The 19,068-nt window shown below is 44.0% G+C and overlaps 1 protein-coding gene across 2 annotated transcripts; it reads right to left on the bottom strand.

The window, feature by feature from the left end:
• Nucleotides 1-219: 219 nt before the first annotated feature.
• LOC142931359 (septin-7) lies at nucleotides 220-18,450 on the bottom strand. 2 transcript variants are annotated; one of them, XM_076075250.1, is made up of 13 exons: nucleotides 18,351-18,450; nucleotides 13,050-13,156; nucleotides 7,529-7,629; nucleotides 7,304-7,438; nucleotides 5,949-6,066; nucleotides 5,416-5,508; nucleotides 5,164-5,260; nucleotides 3,596-3,647; nucleotides 3,323-3,448; nucleotides 2,858-2,878; nucleotides 2,009-2,144; nucleotides 1,767-1,912; nucleotides 220-1,264 (listed from the first exon to the last, which is right to left on the bottom strand). In XM_076075250.1, the coding sequence occupies exons 1-13, from the start codon at nucleotides 18,358-18,360 to the stop codon at nucleotides 1,228-1,230; spliced, it is 1,179 nt and encodes a 392-aa protein (XP_075931365.1). In that variant the 5' UTR covers nucleotides 18,361-18,450; the 3' UTR covers nucleotides 220-1,227. The 2 variants fall into 2 exon arrangements, with proteins under 2 accessions (XP_075931365.1, XP_075931366.1); XM_076075251.1 differs by lacking the exon at nucleotides 2,858-2,878.
• Between the last annotated feature and the right edge of the window lie 618 nt (nucleotides 18,451-19,068).

Genomic DNA, 19,068 nt, shown 5'->3' with positions numbered 1-19,068 from the left:
CTCAGCCACATCCAACACCTTTGGGATGAACTGGGAGCCAGACTTCAGTGCTGGACCTCACTATTGGCTGAATGGGGGCAAATCTCTGCAGCCAGGTAACCTGAAACCAGAGGAGTGAGGGCTGTTCTAGCAGCACATGAATGCCCACTGGTTAAGAACAACACATGGGTGGAATGTTTGGGTATCCATGTACCTGTAACGTATATATTTTCAGTCAAATTCTTCTGTTATTTTTCCCCATCACAATTTTATTATGTGACTTTTTACAATAAAAACAAGACATTACAAAATACAGATGCAGTACACAAACGGTGCCAAATGTGCACAAGCTTTCCACATCCCGCTGTTGGAAATCATTTAAAAAAAAATAATAGAATCTGCACAAGAAGTTCAAATAAATTCACGTTAAAGCACTTCGAGAGCAGTTTCTAGACGTTGTTACACTCAGCATGAGTGAAGTCAGGAATACATGTTTGGTTTCCAAAAGCGAGGCTGGAAAACACCGGAAACAAAATGAACATAAGTTCTATGCCAGGCGGATACAAAATGGAAAAAAAAAAGAAAAAAAAAGAAAAAAAATGAGCAAAAAGTAAGAACATGATACACACGGTTGATGTTGAACACTGACGTTCTTGGTTATACAATTTACATTACAGGAGATGGAAGAGCATACCACTTGGGAAGAAATTAAATGCGATACCTAAATATGTGAACCGAAAGATACATACAAGTATAAAAAAAAAAAAACAGTGCCTGAGGTGAGCCTCAGCCTGACGCCGTCTGCCAATGTGCAGGAAGTGAAAGGCCGACCTCTTCGTTTGGTTTTTGGCATTAAAAAGGATGCAGCACAGAGCAGCATCAAACATTCCCAAAGTAGAAGAAAGAAAGGAGGAAAGGAAGACGTCGTCTTGTTTGTCATTAAGTAAGAACACCGGCTGTGTTTTCTGTGTGAATATATACTAGTTTTTGTGAGCAGCGACCCCAAAAACAGGACTGCACACTGGTTCTATATAGAGATTATTACAGTTCTTTAAGGAGGAACATGAGGACGAGCAGAGAACGACTGTTGGAACTCATACTGCCCCCTGGCTTTCACACGAGTATTACACAGTAATATGGTCAAACAGCGGATGTAGTTGATCGACAGATGCTCTGACAATCAAGGCTGGCAGGTTGGCAAAACAAAAAAAAAATACGCTGTCGAATCAGGAAGGTCCTCCAGAGTTATTAAAATATCTTCTTCTTTTTGTTCTTTTCCAAGGTCCTGTGAAAACAAGAGGACAGAAGAGCAGTCAAGCAGCAGTCTACAACAACAATCTACAACCTTCATCCACAAACACCGTGGGGATGTGTCGGTCAGTAATAAGCATTTACTGCTTCCCAAATCTGACTCTGACACAATCACTCACTCACTGGACAAACAAGTCCCTGATACAGCATCTTTTAAATCCTCCCAAAGCCTCTTCTGGAAAAGAAAAGAGGCTTTTGGAGGACTTACATTCTGGGTATTTGTTAGGTATTATGTTGGGACTCCAATTTAATTCCTATTTGTTGAAGTGCTATGTCGAGCGTTTTGCTGCATCGCCATAATATCACCCCAAAGGGGTACAGAAAATACTATAGGACACAAAATATTATAGGAAACATTTATAGGACTTTTTTCAAGTTTGAGTGACGTCTTCAGTCTACAGTTTCGTTCGGCCAATACGACCCTTCTTTTCGATTCTTTTCAACCGTCACTGATCATCGTGTGTGGCGCTGTTTACCTGGAGAGGTCTAGTTTGTGCTGCTCCAGAATCCTCTGCTGGGCCTCCCAGCTTCCCTTCTCCTCCTCGTGCTGCCGACGTCTCTCCTCCAGTTCCCTGTGCTGGGCCTCCAGGTTCTTTTTCATTTGCTCATGACGCCGCTGGAGCTGCAGGGACACGGACGTGCAGTCAAGAGGTTAAACGAGCATCAACAAAAAAGGAAAACCGCACTAATAAACATACAAAAATAATAATTAGTCTACCTCAGCCTCAGAGTCTCTGAGCTTCTGCAGCTTCTCCTTGACCTTCATCTCAAACACTTGTTCCATTTCTTGTTCCATCTTCTTCATCTTGGACACGTGGTCCCGTCGCTCCTCCTCCATCTGGGCTAGAGGACTCCTGGAGACACAAGCCAGTCATCATACAGACAGCACACAGCGGCAGGTGGACGGCCACACAGCTGGACATTGTGACCCCCCCATCCCCACTTATTAAGGCCTTTCTGACTGCAGAGCGATGAGCAGGAGAAGAGGAAGGACCAGGGAAGGAGGAAAGGCCCGGCTTGCTTGCCTCGTTTGTTTACGTAAAACGTGTCAAATATGTTAACGAACAATGTAAATAGGGGCTAGTGAAAGTATCTTTTTCAATAATTTACATGCAAAAAATACGGGCTTCTCTTTTGAGCATGGATCTCTACCACAGCCTTGTAAACGGTTGGCTAGTTTGTTTGTTTAAACAGGAACGAGGTCGTGATTTGTGATCTGTATGCATGTCTAAAGGACGCTTCTAGAACCAGAATAATAATTGTATAGTGTCAAGTGTTAGATTCTTCAACATTGGCTCGTGAGAAAAGAGTGATGAAACTGCAAAGCAAGAAGACAAGCCAGATGACAGTGATTGGATATATCGGACGTTATGCAGAACCTTAGAAGATAGGACTATTCTGTGATGTCTTATTCTAATCGTCTCATTCAAGTAGACGTCAGCATTTCAAAGCGTTGCGGGAAAAATAAACGAAGCAGGAAATCAGGGGGAAAAAGGAAAAATGATTAAGAGATAAAAGTGAAAATGCATTCTCTGGAGAGATTTTGAAGAAGTCAGGTAACACTTACATGCCGTCAGTCGTCTCAGGTCTAAAAACAAACAGATGCACAGACACTTAGCATGCTGCCATGAACCATGCATTAGCTTGTGAGAGTGTGCTGCTGATTACTGACAGCTGCAGCCGGTGGATTAGGCGTCAGACGGTGCCTCAGTTAGTACAGTCAAATCAAACACTACAGATACTGGTGGCCAGTTAGTGGGGGGTGGGGGGGGGGGGTGGTTAGTGCCGGCTTGTTTGGGCCAGGAATGGGTTTAAAGGTTTTGCCTGCTTCGGTAACAGCTTGCCAACTTTAATCTGGAGGTCAGAGCTGTAGTTTCCTCCACGTTTACGCAGTGAATAAGCTGCTCAGGAGCGTCCCGATGGAACCAGCAGCCAAATCAGCAACATTATCCCAAGAGTTGACACTATTAAATGTGCTCCTCACATGTAACCAAACGGCACAGTTGTGTGCATACTGTGCAGATGGACTTACTTGGTGAGCTGTCCCTTGTTCTTATTGTTGTCCACTCCGTTGTAGGTGACCGCAGCGAGTTTCCTGCTGCGGTAGTTCTCGTAGTGAACGTTGTTCGTCACGTCCTTCAGGTCCTGCATGTGGGTCCTGGAACACAACACGAGGGAGGTGAATAAGCACAAGTACATCTCACTAGAAGAAGCAACTCGATTTCTTTATTTGAAACTTTTAGAACAAGTGAGTCACTAGGCTCTGATTCTTAGCCTCGACTGTGCTGAAGATGTTTTTGCTCACCTGATGAGCATGTTCCGGAGGATTGTAAAATCACAGTGCTCTCCGTTTTCCACTGTAAGAAGAGACAGACGGAGCTGTGATTAGAACACGGGAAAAAAAAGGTCCAAACGGGTCCACAAACACAGCAGTCAGATGATAATACGAACCAACTATTTTGGGGTAAACCCAAAACCCTATCAGGATTATATATTGATGCGTTCGGTCATATCTTTTACTCACAGATATCCTTTTACTGCCTTTTTGTTTTTGTTTCCACGGCTAATTTGTCTCGAGACTTGATCAGGCTTTTTAAGGCCCTGCAGTGGCACCAACATAGATGTCTGTAGTACCAGAAACCATCAGCAGGCGGCATCACGTGCAGCCGTTTGTGTTCCTTCCTACAGTAAAACTCACCACAGTCCTCTGGGGATTCTCTGGACTGCTGTGGTAGAGTGACTCGCATACCTTCTCAGGGTCCTTGCCCTCTCTCTCTCCCTCCCTCTCTCTCTCCCCCGCCCTCTCAAAAACATTTTTTGGTATTCCAAAACTCACTCCCCATGGATAGCATCACTGGCGGCAAACCAGTTTGATAGTAGCACTCGTACAAGTCATCCACTAGGCTGTACTGTACTCGGTTCTTAAGCTGCTAATTCTTCGCTACAGCTACAGTAAATAGCTCTGTGACGTTCCCGCCGTGGCTGTGTGTACTCATCACTTCAAACTGAATAAGTTAGCGATGCTTCATACGTCTCACCACAGTGCGACAGCTACATCCTGTGTCGGGTCAAACGGGCTCTCACATCCTGTGCTGAAGAGAAACGTCTAGTTTCTCCACTGGTGGGAAGAATGTTTTCTTTTTCATATAACGCACCGATGAAGATTCAGCAAGTGATAAAGTTTGTTTGAACACTCTTCCACAGAAGGAAGTGGTAAATAAATCCACTATTTTGGCTCCTAATCAGTCAGAAAATGAAATTGCAAAGATAGTTTTCTTCTTTTGAAAATACAGGAAGTATGCAGACAATTTAGTTGATTTTATCTATGACCGTACATATAATAAATGTACATTTTCTCCTCCTTTAAATACGAACATGATGAACAGTTCTCTGCAATTAACTAGTATGAAAAAAATATTGACATTTTTTAAAATAATTTTAACCTTTTTTATTGCAGTTCTTTTGTCCATTATTTATTCATATGTAAGCTTAAACAAATGCTTAATAGGCTAAATTTGTACGTCATGTCATCAGCTATTTATATTGTTGGTGCAAAACTAAATGCTATACAGAAAATAAATGTAAACGCTGTAAGCTATTTGTAAAACGATTTGGTCCAGCACTCCAGTGTGTGTGTGTGTGTGTGTGTGTGTGCGCTGAACACTGGAATGAGAGCAAAAAAGGAGCTCATGGATTATGTTGCTGCTTTGCAATCCATCTCCACATGATGCCTGCTCAATAATCCAATACAACAGTGGAAAAATTGGTGTGTTTTCATTTGTGTGTGTGTGTGTGTGTGTGTGTGTGTGAGTGAGAGAATCCACTTAGTTGATCAATTTACAGGCTGGGATCAGATGACCCTCGACCTCTCACCTTCAGCCACACCCCAGGGGTACTGCCTCCCGCGCACTCGCTTTCCGTTGACCTCGATGATGGTGTTACTACCGACTACAGCCAAGGGTAAACGATCCTGCGAGAGAGGAAGGAGGAGACAACTGTTGCATAGCTCACGCACAATGGCTAAAAATACACTTACATGCACGGAGACAAATGAAAATACGCTGCATTGAAAACCCCACACACAGTTTTATCTAAAGTTTCATGGAGGGTGTCCTTAGAACAGACCTGGATTCTCCGGACCATCTTCATCTCCTCCTCATCATCCGTCTCTGGGAATTCGTAGATTTTGATTTTGTGCTCCTGGATTTCTTTCATGATCTGCACACAGCAGAGAGGACACAGGGAGAGGCAGGGTGAAATGGAAAAACAGTGACAGTATGTGGGACAAACAGGTCCAGAAACATCAATAGTCACACTGGAGGCTAGTCAGTACACACACACACACACACACACACAGTGTCTGTGCAGTGTGATGTACACTGAAATACAACACGCGAGTCTTCAACATTGGCGTTAAAGTGTGACGTGTACTTCCTGTATTCTGTTTATGGGGCTTGTGATGTATAACTAAATACACAAGACCTGTTAGGGGGTCAGAAACACAAAATGTCTACAGTGACAACAAACCTGGCATTAAATCATTCTCCTCATTAACAGACAGACTACAATCAAACAATGACATTTGAGTCCTGACAGATGCTCGACGAACGGAAACATATACGTCCAATCAGAAGTGACACACACACACACACACACACCTGCTTCTTGAACTGTTGACACTCCTCCGGGGTCATTGTGTCGGCTTTGGCGATGAGGGGAATGATGTTCACCTTTTCATGTAACCGTTTCATGAATTCAATATCGAGGGGCTTCAGTCTGAGGACGGAGCAAAGAAAAGAGACATTTTAATGGTTAGAGTGTCAGTGAAGGGCTCTGGTGTAAGAGCCACACACACACGGGGCTGACGGTCATGTTTCAGGGCTTGGCTGACCACAAACTGCACATCTGGATTGACTAGACTGCATCGTAAATGTTTGGACTCTGAAAATCCTCAAGGGCTGTAACTAATGTCCATTTTTCTTTTTTTACATTCAAAGCCTTTATTGAAGTTTTCAAATGAAGCTTTAAATGTCTGTCGTCATATTTTATAATGTAATCACCCTTAAAAAATGGAAAAACAAAAAAAAGTTTCGTTATTGTGCTTATATAAGGAGCCAGATCTGCGTTGAACCTTGTTCTTATGGCCCATAACATGGAAGATGACATACAGCCCTTAAGCTAAGCTTTACTGCTTAATACTGCGTCATGTTGCAGCATTTTCCTTTGTATACACTTGCTCTATTGTCCACAGTTTTACACTTAATCCCGTTAAACTGCCCAATTCAACACATCTGCCTGTCCCTTTGCGCTTGATAAGGAGAGTGTTTCATGGGGACAACACTGAACCTAACACACTGTTAGATTGCTGCTAGACTGCCCGGTTGTTACAGCTGCATGCCTCCTTTTGTGTGCTGCAAGAGGGACAGCAAACAGTTTCCCGAATGCAGTAAAAATGTTGTTTTTCAAACAAATATGAGTTGAAGCTGAATATTTCAAGTAAAAAACCTGTTGTGAACACTCCCCTACCGTGTCATGCTTGCACGCTCACGCTGCGAGTCTGCATCAGATGGTAGCGTTTTAAAAAGTAAGATATTGGCAAAAACTGATTGACTTGGATTGTACTGCGCGAGTTGGTTAACAGATTTTTTTTAATATATATTTGTTGTAGTTAAAAGCAGCCCCCCCCCCCCCATTTACTTCAATTGAAGGATTTACTCCATTTTCAGATTCATGTCATTTTGTGGGTGAAGTATCCCTTTAAGTTATCAGAGAAACAAGCTGAGCAAACAAAGCTCGCAGACCCTCCAGGACGTCCCGAGTCTGCCGAACAGCGTTCGAGAAACACTTGACGAGAAAACATTTTATAGCTTTTAATAACCTGGTTCGTTTGTTTTGGAGAAGAGGAGACCTCTGCGGATAATCTGGTAAAAAAACCTCCTGAACAATGAACACTTAAGGAACGGATGAAGGACTGTAAAGATCCCATGATCAGCAGGGTCCCTGGAGCACCTACCCGTGTCCAGACGGAGCGATGAAATACAGGCAGCACTGCACTCTGCTGTCCGGCATCAGCCGTCTGTTGACCCGGGACTCTGCGTTGAGGTAATCCTCAAACTTACTGTCGATGTAATCGATGACTGGCTGCCAGCTGAGGACCACACATCAGTCGCATCAATGTCAGGTACAGCGATGCAGCGATAGTGACTTAAATTAGCCAACGACAGACGACTGAGCTCACCAGTTACTGTTGTCAACTGCATCACCAAAGCCGGGGGTGTCAACGATGGTGAGCAGGAGCTGCACCCCTCCTTCCTTCACCAGAACCTTAGACTGCTCCACCTGCAGAGACCAAGAATTTATACACAAATCAGTCAAGATCTTTGCAAATAACACAAATACTGTCTTAAACAAGTGCAAACCAGACAGTCGAATACCTTTAATTTACCTGTTTACAATACATTATTTACTGAGACCAGAACTAACTGTAGAGGAGCACTGGACAGACGGAAGCTGTGAACAAAGCTGCCTCTGAACACATCAGAAGGGCTGGGTTCAGTCAAGGCAGAACTCGTGAGCAGCAGATAAACTTTCATTTAAAATCAGCAGATCCGAACCAGACCAGGTCTCGTATGACAGACGCAGAACTGATGAGAAACACTCCGTGTGGCTGAGGTCAAGCCAAGTCCACGCAGCAGTGAGCAGACAAACATTGACATTACGACGCTCCCTAAAATACCTACGTCACCAAAGCATTACCTTTGATTTCAGTCCAACTCGGAACATAAATTTATCTTGAGCCGACGACTTGAGACACAAATTACGAGGGCTGTAAAGCGATGGCGTAGTCGAGTTGTGGAATACTTGCCACATTTGGGTTTAACGGAGCTGCTACCTTCCACTTAAGTAGCACCGCAGAAAGCCAGTGGTGCGCTCAATGACTGGGCTGTCGCTGCACCACATGTCGGTTACACAGCAAGGCCGGGCTCTCACAACGAAACTCCTCAAACAAGGAAAGTCAAAGAGCAAGTCTCTTTAAAACAGCACAACTGCTCCGGTTCTTCTTTCTCCGCCTCCATCCTCTCTACGCCCGTTTAGAACTGGTTGGCTGCAGGTCTGCCGTCCTTATAGTCTGTTCCCACGGTTTTCCTCCTCAATCTATCACACAGACTGTTGCAGCACATCTTTTACAGCAGACCCTTACCCCCGTGACCCCCACCCACCACTTACCGGCATCCGTCACGCACTGGAATCTGTCACAGTCAGACCGTCTCTACACCGACCTCTGACCTCTTGAGCTGCTACTGGGAGGCTAGGCTGACCAGACAAGCGCTACTGAACTGACAGTTAAACTTTTAAAGACCTTCTGAATAACATTTAATATGAAATATACATTCATTTGTTTACAAGCTAGGGTGAAAATGAAAGCTACTGCAAGTCACTGGATCGTTCTGGGTCTACGTGGCTCATTACGAAAAGAAGATTCTGTCAAGAAGAATTTGCAAATACTTTAATGACCACGTAGTCGTGAAAGAATGTCGTCACACGTGCATAATGACCAACACCACTGTGTCTAAGGTGGTGCTATACAACAAGTCAAAAGTGAAGGGCTGCCGAGTGGACAACACTGAAGAGTTCTGCAGTGTCTCTCTTCTACGACGCAACGGGATGAGTCATGGCTGTTAGCTAGACAGGCTGCCCACAGACCGTGAGCTCATGGGTAAAAAGGAACAACAACAACAACACTGGGCTACATCACATCACACGAGGACCGTAAGCAATGGGAAGACATGCATACTGTCACTACAGTGTTTGCCTGCATCACAGGACTGCAGGCTTATTTACATCTAACTTACTGTGACAGCACAGTGGAAAGAACACACAACACATGATGGGGTCTGGGTGCACTTCTACACTTCAACTGCAGCCCAAACACAAGAACAGATCGACAGAAAGAAAAGGTGACATTTAACTACAAAGGGCATAAAAATACAACAAACAAACATAGCAAACTGGCACAGTATCACGTCACAGCCTCATCACAGACAAATGGCCAAATTCACATCACTGTAGTACAATAAGAGTGGGCAATATTAATATCAATATTAACCAAAGGTTCACTCAGAAGAGTTCAGATCTGAAAGCACCACCGCTGTGTTGTTAGATTGGATGAATACATCCATTGGCTGACACCCCGCTCCCTCTGGTTGGTCCCTCCAGTGTCTTTACTTCTGTAATAGTGTTTGCTGAAAGTAAGAGACTCCTTTATATAAAAACATTTACTTCATCCGATTCTCTTGTTATTGTAATCTCTAGGAAGGAGCAATTCTCTGTTATAACAAAACCAAAACACAAGGCATGTCTGTGCATCGGCAGGACACGTCTGAGCTCGGTACATAATGCAGTCTGCTGGCTAATCACCAAGTCCCTGTCCTGGTTCGCTCTCCAGCCTCATTGAGCCTTATTAACCAGGAACAACAGATTAATCTGCCCGGGTCTGTCACCTGCAACACTGAACACTCGCTCTATCCGGCCGCCTGGTCCTCTTGCTCTCTTTTTTTCTCTGTTCAATAATGAATTGGACTCCATTACATACACACATCAGTCCCTCTGGGGTTCATTGCATTCTTTTGGCAGGACTTGGAAAAGAAAGTGGCCACAGTTATTTGAAACGCATTTAGTTTTGTGGTTCCCAGAGAGAGAGAGAGAAAGAAGAGCGCTCTATTCTACATATTTATCGCCTTGGTCCTTGCAAGAATAAACAACAAGCTTACATTTTAGCTGACTTCCTTTGGAAAACTTGACGAATCCCAAAGCATTCAGTTTGGGAGCCAACAGAAGCACACAGCGACTAAATCTCATTTAAACTTTTAAGAAGAACGGAGGAGGTGTAATAGGCAGGTAAACAAATTGGAAGCAGCAGCGGGGCGAGAGCAGACAGAGCCCCGTCGTGTGTTGCCAGGGATTAGCAGATTTAGAGCAAAGCAGTAGATCACAAGGAACAGGTGAAGGGAAAGATCCTCACCATGCAGCTGATCTACCGTACACCAGCCCTAGCTCTACACTCAGAGGATAGGAGAGAGAGAGAGAGAAGCCTGCCGGAGCCCCGTCACACCAACAGTATCAACTTTCACTCTTCAAAAAGGAAGCTCAAGTAAAGCTGTGCGGCTGTGATTGAGGATTCGGGGCATGAACCGCATGCCTCACACATTCAGCGCCACTCCTGGTGGCACGCCTGCAGCTTCAGTGTCCGGTGCTCGATTTGACATTAATTCAACCTGAAGTGAGCTCATGAAAGCGGTAACATTTGGTACTTCCTGGTCGGGGAAAAGTCCTCGCAGACTACTGGGCAGGACTGGGTGTAGTTTGATATCACTAGTGCCAATGACGATACTTAAAGTTGGGACCGATATCACAACAATACCTTTAGAGTTGGGGATGTCAGGAGAACTGATACTTCGGTACCAAGTCGATAGCAATATTCTGAAAATGTGCCGGTACTCGTTTTTGTTTACAGCACCACAGGCTGGGGATCAGGACTCGAGTTTATCGGCGTTGCGTCGTACCTAGACAATAGAAAATGTCCCAGATAATACGACATTGACGTTAGCACAGTCCTGCTTGGCTAAATCAGTGGAGCCCAAAGTGGGGTCTGGGGACTCCCAGGGGTCCTTGAGGGGGTTTCAGGGGTCCGTGGTCGAATTTGTGGCAGTTTACGGGTCCTTGACGTGAAGACGTTTGGGAACCAGTGGGCTGAATAAGGTGGCTAACAGCTAAACGTACAAAGCGGAGGTTGCATTGAGATACATTACGATGCGTTCAAGACACTAAAGCAATGATCTGCTGTGTGCAAGTGTTCAATGTTTTAGGAATTTGTGAGGGGGCGTGTTCAAGCTACAACAGGGTGTTAAATTGCTCTTTACAGCTTCACTAAAACTCCTGAAATATGGTTCCAAAGCTCAAGTATTCCTCCATAACAGTGTAACACTCAGACTTGATTAGTTAATGGACTGCACTTATGCAGCGATTTTCTACCTTAACGGAGAGAGCACTTTACAATTCAGCCAGTCTCACGCTCACAGCGCTGCAAGACCCAAATGTCTGGCCAAGGACACTTCAAAATGTGAACAGGAGGAGCCGCCGGGGAATCAAACCTTCAACCCTGTGATTAGTGGACGGCCAGCTCCACAGTGGATTGGCAACATCAGCAAACAACCTCACAACTGTTATTAAGTATTGCTAAATCTGATTGATGGACAGAAAAGCACAACTGTTTTCCATCTGAGCCGTGTCGGCTTCAAAAAACAGAGAATCTGTCATCACAAATAGTGAAACAGTTCAGACTGTGGCAGACAACTCCATGTTTACGTAGGACTGCATCTCCTACAGGAAGAAGCTAAATGAGAAATGAGGTTTTTATGTGAGCAATGAATCAAATGACCACATGTAACAAAAGAAGCTGTTTTAATAGACAAAGCTCAGATACACTGTACACTACCTGCCCAACACAGACAGCAGGCAAAGTGACTAGCTGGTGAAAATAGTGGAGCATTAGCAGCTAAAGAGTCATCTTATTTTAGTGGGTGGAGACCAAAACAGAGCTAAAAGAGTAAATATTGCACTTATATTCATCAGATGTCCTGAAACAGACTGCTACCACTACCCAGTCCATAACCTGGTCCATGACCTGGTCCATAACCTGGTCCATAACTCACTATCAGGGTTTGGTGAAACAAAGCGTTCAGTTATAGGTCAAACCTATCAAGAGACAAAAGGTTCTTTGTCCAGACTGAATCTTTTAAAACACTCTAGAAAAGTGTATCACACAATGGTGACACATCTTTCAGAGGAGGTCTATAAACACACATGGATCCAACTATAGGCCCTGTGTGAAGTAACAATCAATCATTGGAGAGTCGTGCTGCACGTTTCAAGGAATGTGTCCATGAACTGGCATTTAACGATCTTCCAGTACATACATCTATGTAATAAAATTATATAGGATCAGGGTTTTAAATCCACCCACATATAAACAGCTACGAGATTCTGACAACCTCCTTATTTTTTTTAGCACTATGTAGAAAATGAAATGTATGTAAGGCTGAAGCTACAGCTTATTAAGTCTACTCTTTATACAAAACACATCTCCTTCGACATGAAGCGCTCACATCAGCGTTTACAAACCTTGTGGAGCAGAGAGAAGTAAATATATTGTGGTTAGAGACGTTCGAGTCCAATCAAGGACAGCCACTGGCCATCTACGCTATACTCTATGCCTTAACCCGAACCCATGCACTGCAACTCCCCCGACTGTGTACACATCGTATGTAGCAGCTTTCTATACCGCTTCAGATCAAAGTGTAAAAACTCACAGCAGTCTGACTGAAGCACAACCTCATTCATTCAGCATTCAACAGTAGCAGAGAGAATTCGACATTACATCACATCCTTGCATTCAAACAAACTGCTTGTTGAAGCAGATAAACCAGTTTCACTGACTAACACGATCACGTGGGTGGCAAACAGCTGAAACATCACCTCACACAACAGGATCTCACTCAGAAACTATTCAGTGCCGAGAGACGCTGAAAGAGGTAAAGTTGGTGTCGGGGTGAAGGGAAGCGATCGTGTTTCAGTTAACAGAGAAACATTTGGTGCTTTATGGGATCGGGTTTCCATCAGTGGCTGAGTCACATCAGTGAACAAAGAAGTGTACCAACTGTTAAAACTCATAGAGAAGGAAGGTGTGGACTAAAGATTACCTGTACAGTCTTTTTAATTCTATTTGAAGGACCCGGGTATTCAGTGGAGTACAGGTCTGTCAGAAAGAGTGAGTTGATCAGCGTCGACTTCCCCAGCCCAGATTCCCCTGAAAGACAAAGACAGAGCCAGAGTGAGTGGGTGGGAGTGAACTCCACAGATGCATTTCACACTAGACTGGTTTTTTTTTGGTTTTTTAATCCCCCTTTTCATGCCAGACTGAGGCACAACATGACACAATCTCCAGATGTATATCAACTCCATTCCTCATGCAGTCTTTCACGGTTAAACATTCTTTACATGTTTCACATTCAGGACAGGAAATGGCTCCCTTTAACCCCCTCTTTTTTTCTTTTAAGTTAACACGAGGCGAAGGAAGAGACAGACAGGGTGGAAGTTCTGTCCTCCCAAATTCTTTTCCCGGCTGCATTTCAGGAATCTAATCAGAGAATCATGGGAAGGGAGGAGAGGGGAAGGACGACTTCAAACCCCCACAGTCATCATGAATGTGCACTCCAACAAAGGAGGAGAAACCAAAATCAAAAGCACAGATTCCATTCCACTCAAAGAAGCAAACAGACAACTGACGTCTTTTTCCACTTTATTACTCCGTGAAACATGAGTTTCAAATGTTTAATGGTGGCTTAATCTTCTCATGCAGGTCCGATCTTTAACGCCAACATAGACTTTGATCATTAGAGATGCAGCTTAAAAGACCTTTAACATACAAGCATCCATCATCTACATATAAGCTACAGTAACATTTTACCCAAAAGCTCTATTTCAAACATTTCTAAGACAAGGACTCTGAACACTTAACACAGCTTCACAGCAGCATCCATTCAAAATATAACATCTAGTGCAAATGCCTGCCCAGAGTCATAATGCTAGTTGCTTATTCTATGTTTATACCTCTCAAAGTACGATATCTAAACAGTATTCCTTTAGTATTGGTATAAAACGTGCATTGTATGGCATCAGTGTTGGATTTTCAGAAGATAACCAGCCCTGCACTCAGAAAGTGAGGTTAAGTAATCATGAACTCTTGGCTTTGGAAGTGTAGCGTCAGGTAGCTACTATAGGTAGCACGACTGTCAGCCAGGCATGCTAACTTTAGAGCAAATAATCGGTCCACACAGGAGCAAAGACTTGAATAATCGATCGACGAGACATAAATCTGGATTAATTCTGATAATCTATCAAACACTTGAGTCCTTTCTGAAGTTAATGTGTCAAATGTGATGTTTGCTGCTTTTCCCTGTTTCCCATCACTGTAAATCAAATATCTGTGGGTTGAAGACAGTTGGTCGTACTAAACGAGCCATTTGATGAAGTCAATTTAAACTTAAAACATTTTTTGGAGCAGTTATATTCACAAAATGTCCGCAAGAGCCTGGAGGGAACTGACTGTAATCCAATACCATCAGCAGTGTGGCTGTTCAGATTGGGGTGAGCGGAGGGTAACAAGGAGCTGCTGAACAAAAGCTTCAGTGTGCAAAGAGGAGGCGGTCGTACGCACTGCAGCCAAAGAGCTGCTCCTGACCTTTAAGAGTGGCTGGGGAACAACACGGGCCACCGCTGCCAACAAGGCAACGCTTCATGAAGAGGGAGGAGGACGGCGAGATGAAGAAAGAAGTCAGAACAAAAGGATCCTTCACAAGACACACTCTCAGAGTGATAAATATTTCCCTAAGAGGGCAGAGACACATTTATCTTGCAATCTCAACAGAAATGTTTCAGCTGGTCCAGCGATGAAACATGCGGGAATCGGCGTAAACATTTCTTTGAGGCAGAAAGGGAATGTTATGTGCTGAAGGCTGATGGGTACCAGGAGGGGAGAGACTGTGGTTTTTGTGCAAACTGTGGGTGAAATACATGCGATAAAAATGTCAGCCTGAATTAGAGAAGCTACGAGCTGACGAGAACAGCAGGACCGAGGAGACGCGGTGAGATCCGGGGGTTCAAGTCTCGGCCCAGCGTGTGGAGAGGGAAGAGGAGGAGCTCCGGTTACAAAGAGAACCAGACTCATCAGACTCAGAGTTACGGTGGTGGTGGTGGATTTAGTGGAGATGCTGGTCATGGTCGGTCAGAGCTGTGGCTGCTTGTTTTGATGGGACGGGGGTCATGAATCCGTCACAAAAACTGAAGCATTACACAGAAATGTGATCGGATCATAATTGGCTTCGACCGACTGTAAAATATTCGCCAGCCCTGCTGCTCTGTGAGTCAGACTAAACCAACAAATTAAGTTTTACCCCTTTAACCTCAGTTTAACGCTGGTTTATAATAATCACCGGCCCGAGTGAGTGAACTGTAAAATGTCATATAAGAAAAAAAAGCAAAAAGCCAGTTGTCTGCATGCGGTTTATGGGAGCAAATCACATTTAATTTGAGAGATTAAACATTGTAGTGTGTTAAAATATAATTTACTCGTATTGCAGGTTTGCTGGTGGTTAAGTTGTACCTTGTGACCGTCACAGTGGCCCAGGGGAGAAGATGGGAACCGCGTACTTTGAACAAAAGGTCCTCAGTTAGCAGGTAACTAGATCGCCAGAACTAAAGATAATAAAGTTATGCTGCATAACGAGTTTGATTAGAAGGGCTGTTCCAGAATAATGTCGAAGTCAAATCTTTTTCTCCAGCTTGGACCGATAATTCAAATATTTAGGAGGAAGGGAGGGTCTACTGTTTCACCTTTACTTTAGTGCTTTTTCTGGCATTTATAACGTGATCTTCAAAAGTGATTTCCTCACATGGACAGAACAGAAAAAGTGCTTCCAAATCATAATTCAGTAATAAAACCTTAACGAGCTGTGCAGCGCCTCACTTTCAGCAGCAGAGGAAGCGGTGTTTTGTTATTTTATGTTTTGGTTAGATGCCTTAAATAAGGTCTGCGGTTAACAAGCTACAGAGATGTTAACAGAGAGATTTATCGGACTACAGAAGGTCATCGCGCTGACTCGTCCGCCTTCACAGCCCGGATGTTTGTACTCACGCTGAAGTGACCGTGGTGTAGCCTAACATTAGCTTTTTACTTTTGACGATTGCGTTCACGCTTCAAAAACCACACAAGTGGTGTTCATTTGTGAAGATCATCTTGTACGTGTCGTAAACTTGTGTTTGCCAAAGATCCTATTTTCTCCAATAATCCAACATCCAATAGAAAGATCCCATTGGCTTCTTGTCGAGTGAACCAGTGAGACGCTAACATCCGGGTCGGCCTACAAAAATACGTCTTCCCTGCAGCACTCTATTAGCTTTTTGGACCTTTATTTGATGAGAATATGAGTGTATATTCACTTTCTGCAGATAGCATGAGGCCACAACAAAGGAAAGTTAAAATAGCGACTGTAGTGAAGGTTAATTGAATGATCTTTTGTTATATGCCCAGGGTATACTGCTTTCTTTTGCAGCGTGCAACGTCGATGAAGGTTTTCCTTGCCATTACATGGCTTCATTAAAATCCGCCACACCAGCATATTGCACGGGGATAAATAAAGACAGCCACTCGCTGTCGCTACAGCCAGGCATCCCGACTGCAGCGCCAGAGGAAGACCGCGCTCACTGAGCCAGCCCGCCAAGCCGAGGCCCGCTCAGCAGCCAGCACACTTCCTTTAAAGGAAATTTCCAGCAGCTGTGTAAACCGAGGGGGTTTATTCAAACGGCACTGCATACATGAGGCTGGTGCAAGGGGGGGGGGGGAGCAGGATACATTTGACTAGCGAGAGTGAGGTTAATTCATTCGATAGGGCTTCTAAGACACCGGGCGAATTAATGAGCAGGTAAAATGAAAAGTGCTCCGTTTGGTCTGTGAAAGGGAAATTCTGTACGCTCAACATTATCCCTTGAAAGCAGTCATCTTCTCTCCAGCGCTCTGTGTTTATGAACGGGACTTTCCCGTCAAAAAAGGGGGGAAGAAGACAGTAAAAGTTTAACAAGTCCAGAGCACGACAAAAAGTGCTGCACATGCATCAATTTCCTTCTGCTTGTGTCAGATTCCATCTCGTTCTCCTGAAAGCCCCCTCTTCTTGTTTATGCGACGGCATTCTTTCCAAAAAAAAAAGGAGACAACAGAGCTCATTTAACTCTCTGTCACCCAGGACCAAACACCACGAGCTCCCTGGCTGCAGCGAACAAGGTCAGCTCCTGCAAACGTGCAAAATCACTGCCAAATATTGACTTTTCACCAGCAAATGGCTCTGGCCCACTTTCACGTGTCACATGTAACACAACTCTATTCTTAACAATGGAGAATCTAAAAATACAAACAATCCTAGGATTAAATGAGAGGATGGCCGTTTAAAAACGTGCGAAGAGGACTTTAAACATGAAGTATTACAGATTCCCTTTGTCAGACCAGTTACCTTGTAGTTCGTTGTGTAAGTCGTTGTGTAAGCGGTACACGCCCATAATAGAGACATTGAAAAAACTAATTAATTCCTGTTGTGTTCATACTTTCCTGAGGGTGTGGGCAGCCTGGTTTCCACCCCATTCATGTATTAAATGTCCTTTTTAATGCTGTCATGTCGAATAAAGTAAGCACCAAAACAAAGTGAAAACAAGTAGCCCGTTTGCAACATAAATACTCTTCCAACACAACTGTCTCTCTCCGAATTATAGGTCTAGAAATTCCATCATATCTCATAAACTCCATCACCGGTGGGTCCCCCCGTCAGTAAATGGGTTTCATAACACGACAACCCCCCCCAAAGAAATAAGGAAAAGCACACACTATCCGACGCCTCATCTACTTCAGCATGACAAGCACTTGACTTCGCCAATTACACCGCTATACTAAATTATACGCTGCAAATAACAGCCTCTTTCCAGAGAATGCACAGCAGGGGGGGGGGGGGGGGGGGGGGGACTCCATGAAACCCAGGGGACAGGATGTGACATCATGCAGGCATTCAGAGCGACTTCCTGCTCAGGTTACCTCTGGATAAACGCACCGCAGAGAGAGAGAGAGAGAGAGAGAGAGGAGGAAAGGTTCTACGGGTGTGTCTGCCTTTGAATCAGCTGCTCGGGGTTTGGCTGCATGAATGGAATGACAGGAAACGTCCTCCCAGCACACAATCCCCCCCCAAAAAACACGAGCCAAACACACACACATGCAGCAGTGATATTGGGCTGCTCGTACTGCTGAATGGCAAACATTTGTTTTAAATATGTTTCCCTTGACTCTTTTTTTACGTGCGACGTATCCTCCTCAAATAAATCCAGCTGCTATCGCTTTCAGCTGTGACGTTTCTGTGAGAAACAAAACAAAAAAGGTGCAACAAGAGTACGAGAGGACGACTTACCGACAACCATGAGCGTGAACTCGAAACCTCTCTTCACAGATTTTCTGTACACTTGGTTTGGGAGATTTGCAAAGCCCACGTAGCCCTCCAGGCTCTTCTGTTGCTGTGGACCAAAAAAACAAAAACATAGCTGATCATTTACTCCAATGGTCACAAGATCATACCGGTAAAGTGAGCACGGATTGAGAACTTACAGCTGGAGACGGGCAGACAGGTTGGTGGGAAGACAAACGCGATGAGGGAAGGCAGCCGTCAAAGGCGGGTCCACGAGGCACGAACGGAAACCAGAGAGACAAGAACCAGATAACATAAAAATGAGTAGAAGTACACAGCAATGACCTTTGACACATCAATCTGTCTCACTGAGTTACTGCAGGAACAATGGAAACACTTGGATGTGCTTCTCAAATGACAGCAGACATAAAACACAAATGTACTTTGAATCTGGAGAACAGGTCTTTATTTGCCAGTTAACAGACAACAAAATAGGACTTTTAATACATATTATAGCAGCAACTATAGAGGCTCAGTCATGCAATGACATATTGAGTCACTCCTTTATTTTAAACAACTTATTTTATATAACTTTCCTGTATTTTATATTTAATTCTAAATCTAATAAACCTTTCTTGTTAAGTACTGGATAGTTTTACCTTTTAGGGACGCTTTAAAAATATTAAAATGTGAGAGGGGACAATCATTCATTGGTATAGAAATA

The sequence above is a fragment of the Anarhichas minor genome, unplaced genomic scaffold (assembly GCF_050575085.1).
Source record: "Anarhichas minor isolate MPS153535 unplaced genomic scaffold, ASM5057508v1 ptg000051l, whole genome shotgun sequence".
Lineage (NCBI taxonomy): Eukaryota > Metazoa > Chordata > Actinopteri > Perciformes > Anarhichadidae > Anarhichas > Anarhichas minor.
Note: the sequence above shows the minus strand (reverse complement) of the source record. Positions and strands in the feature narration are given on the sequence as shown.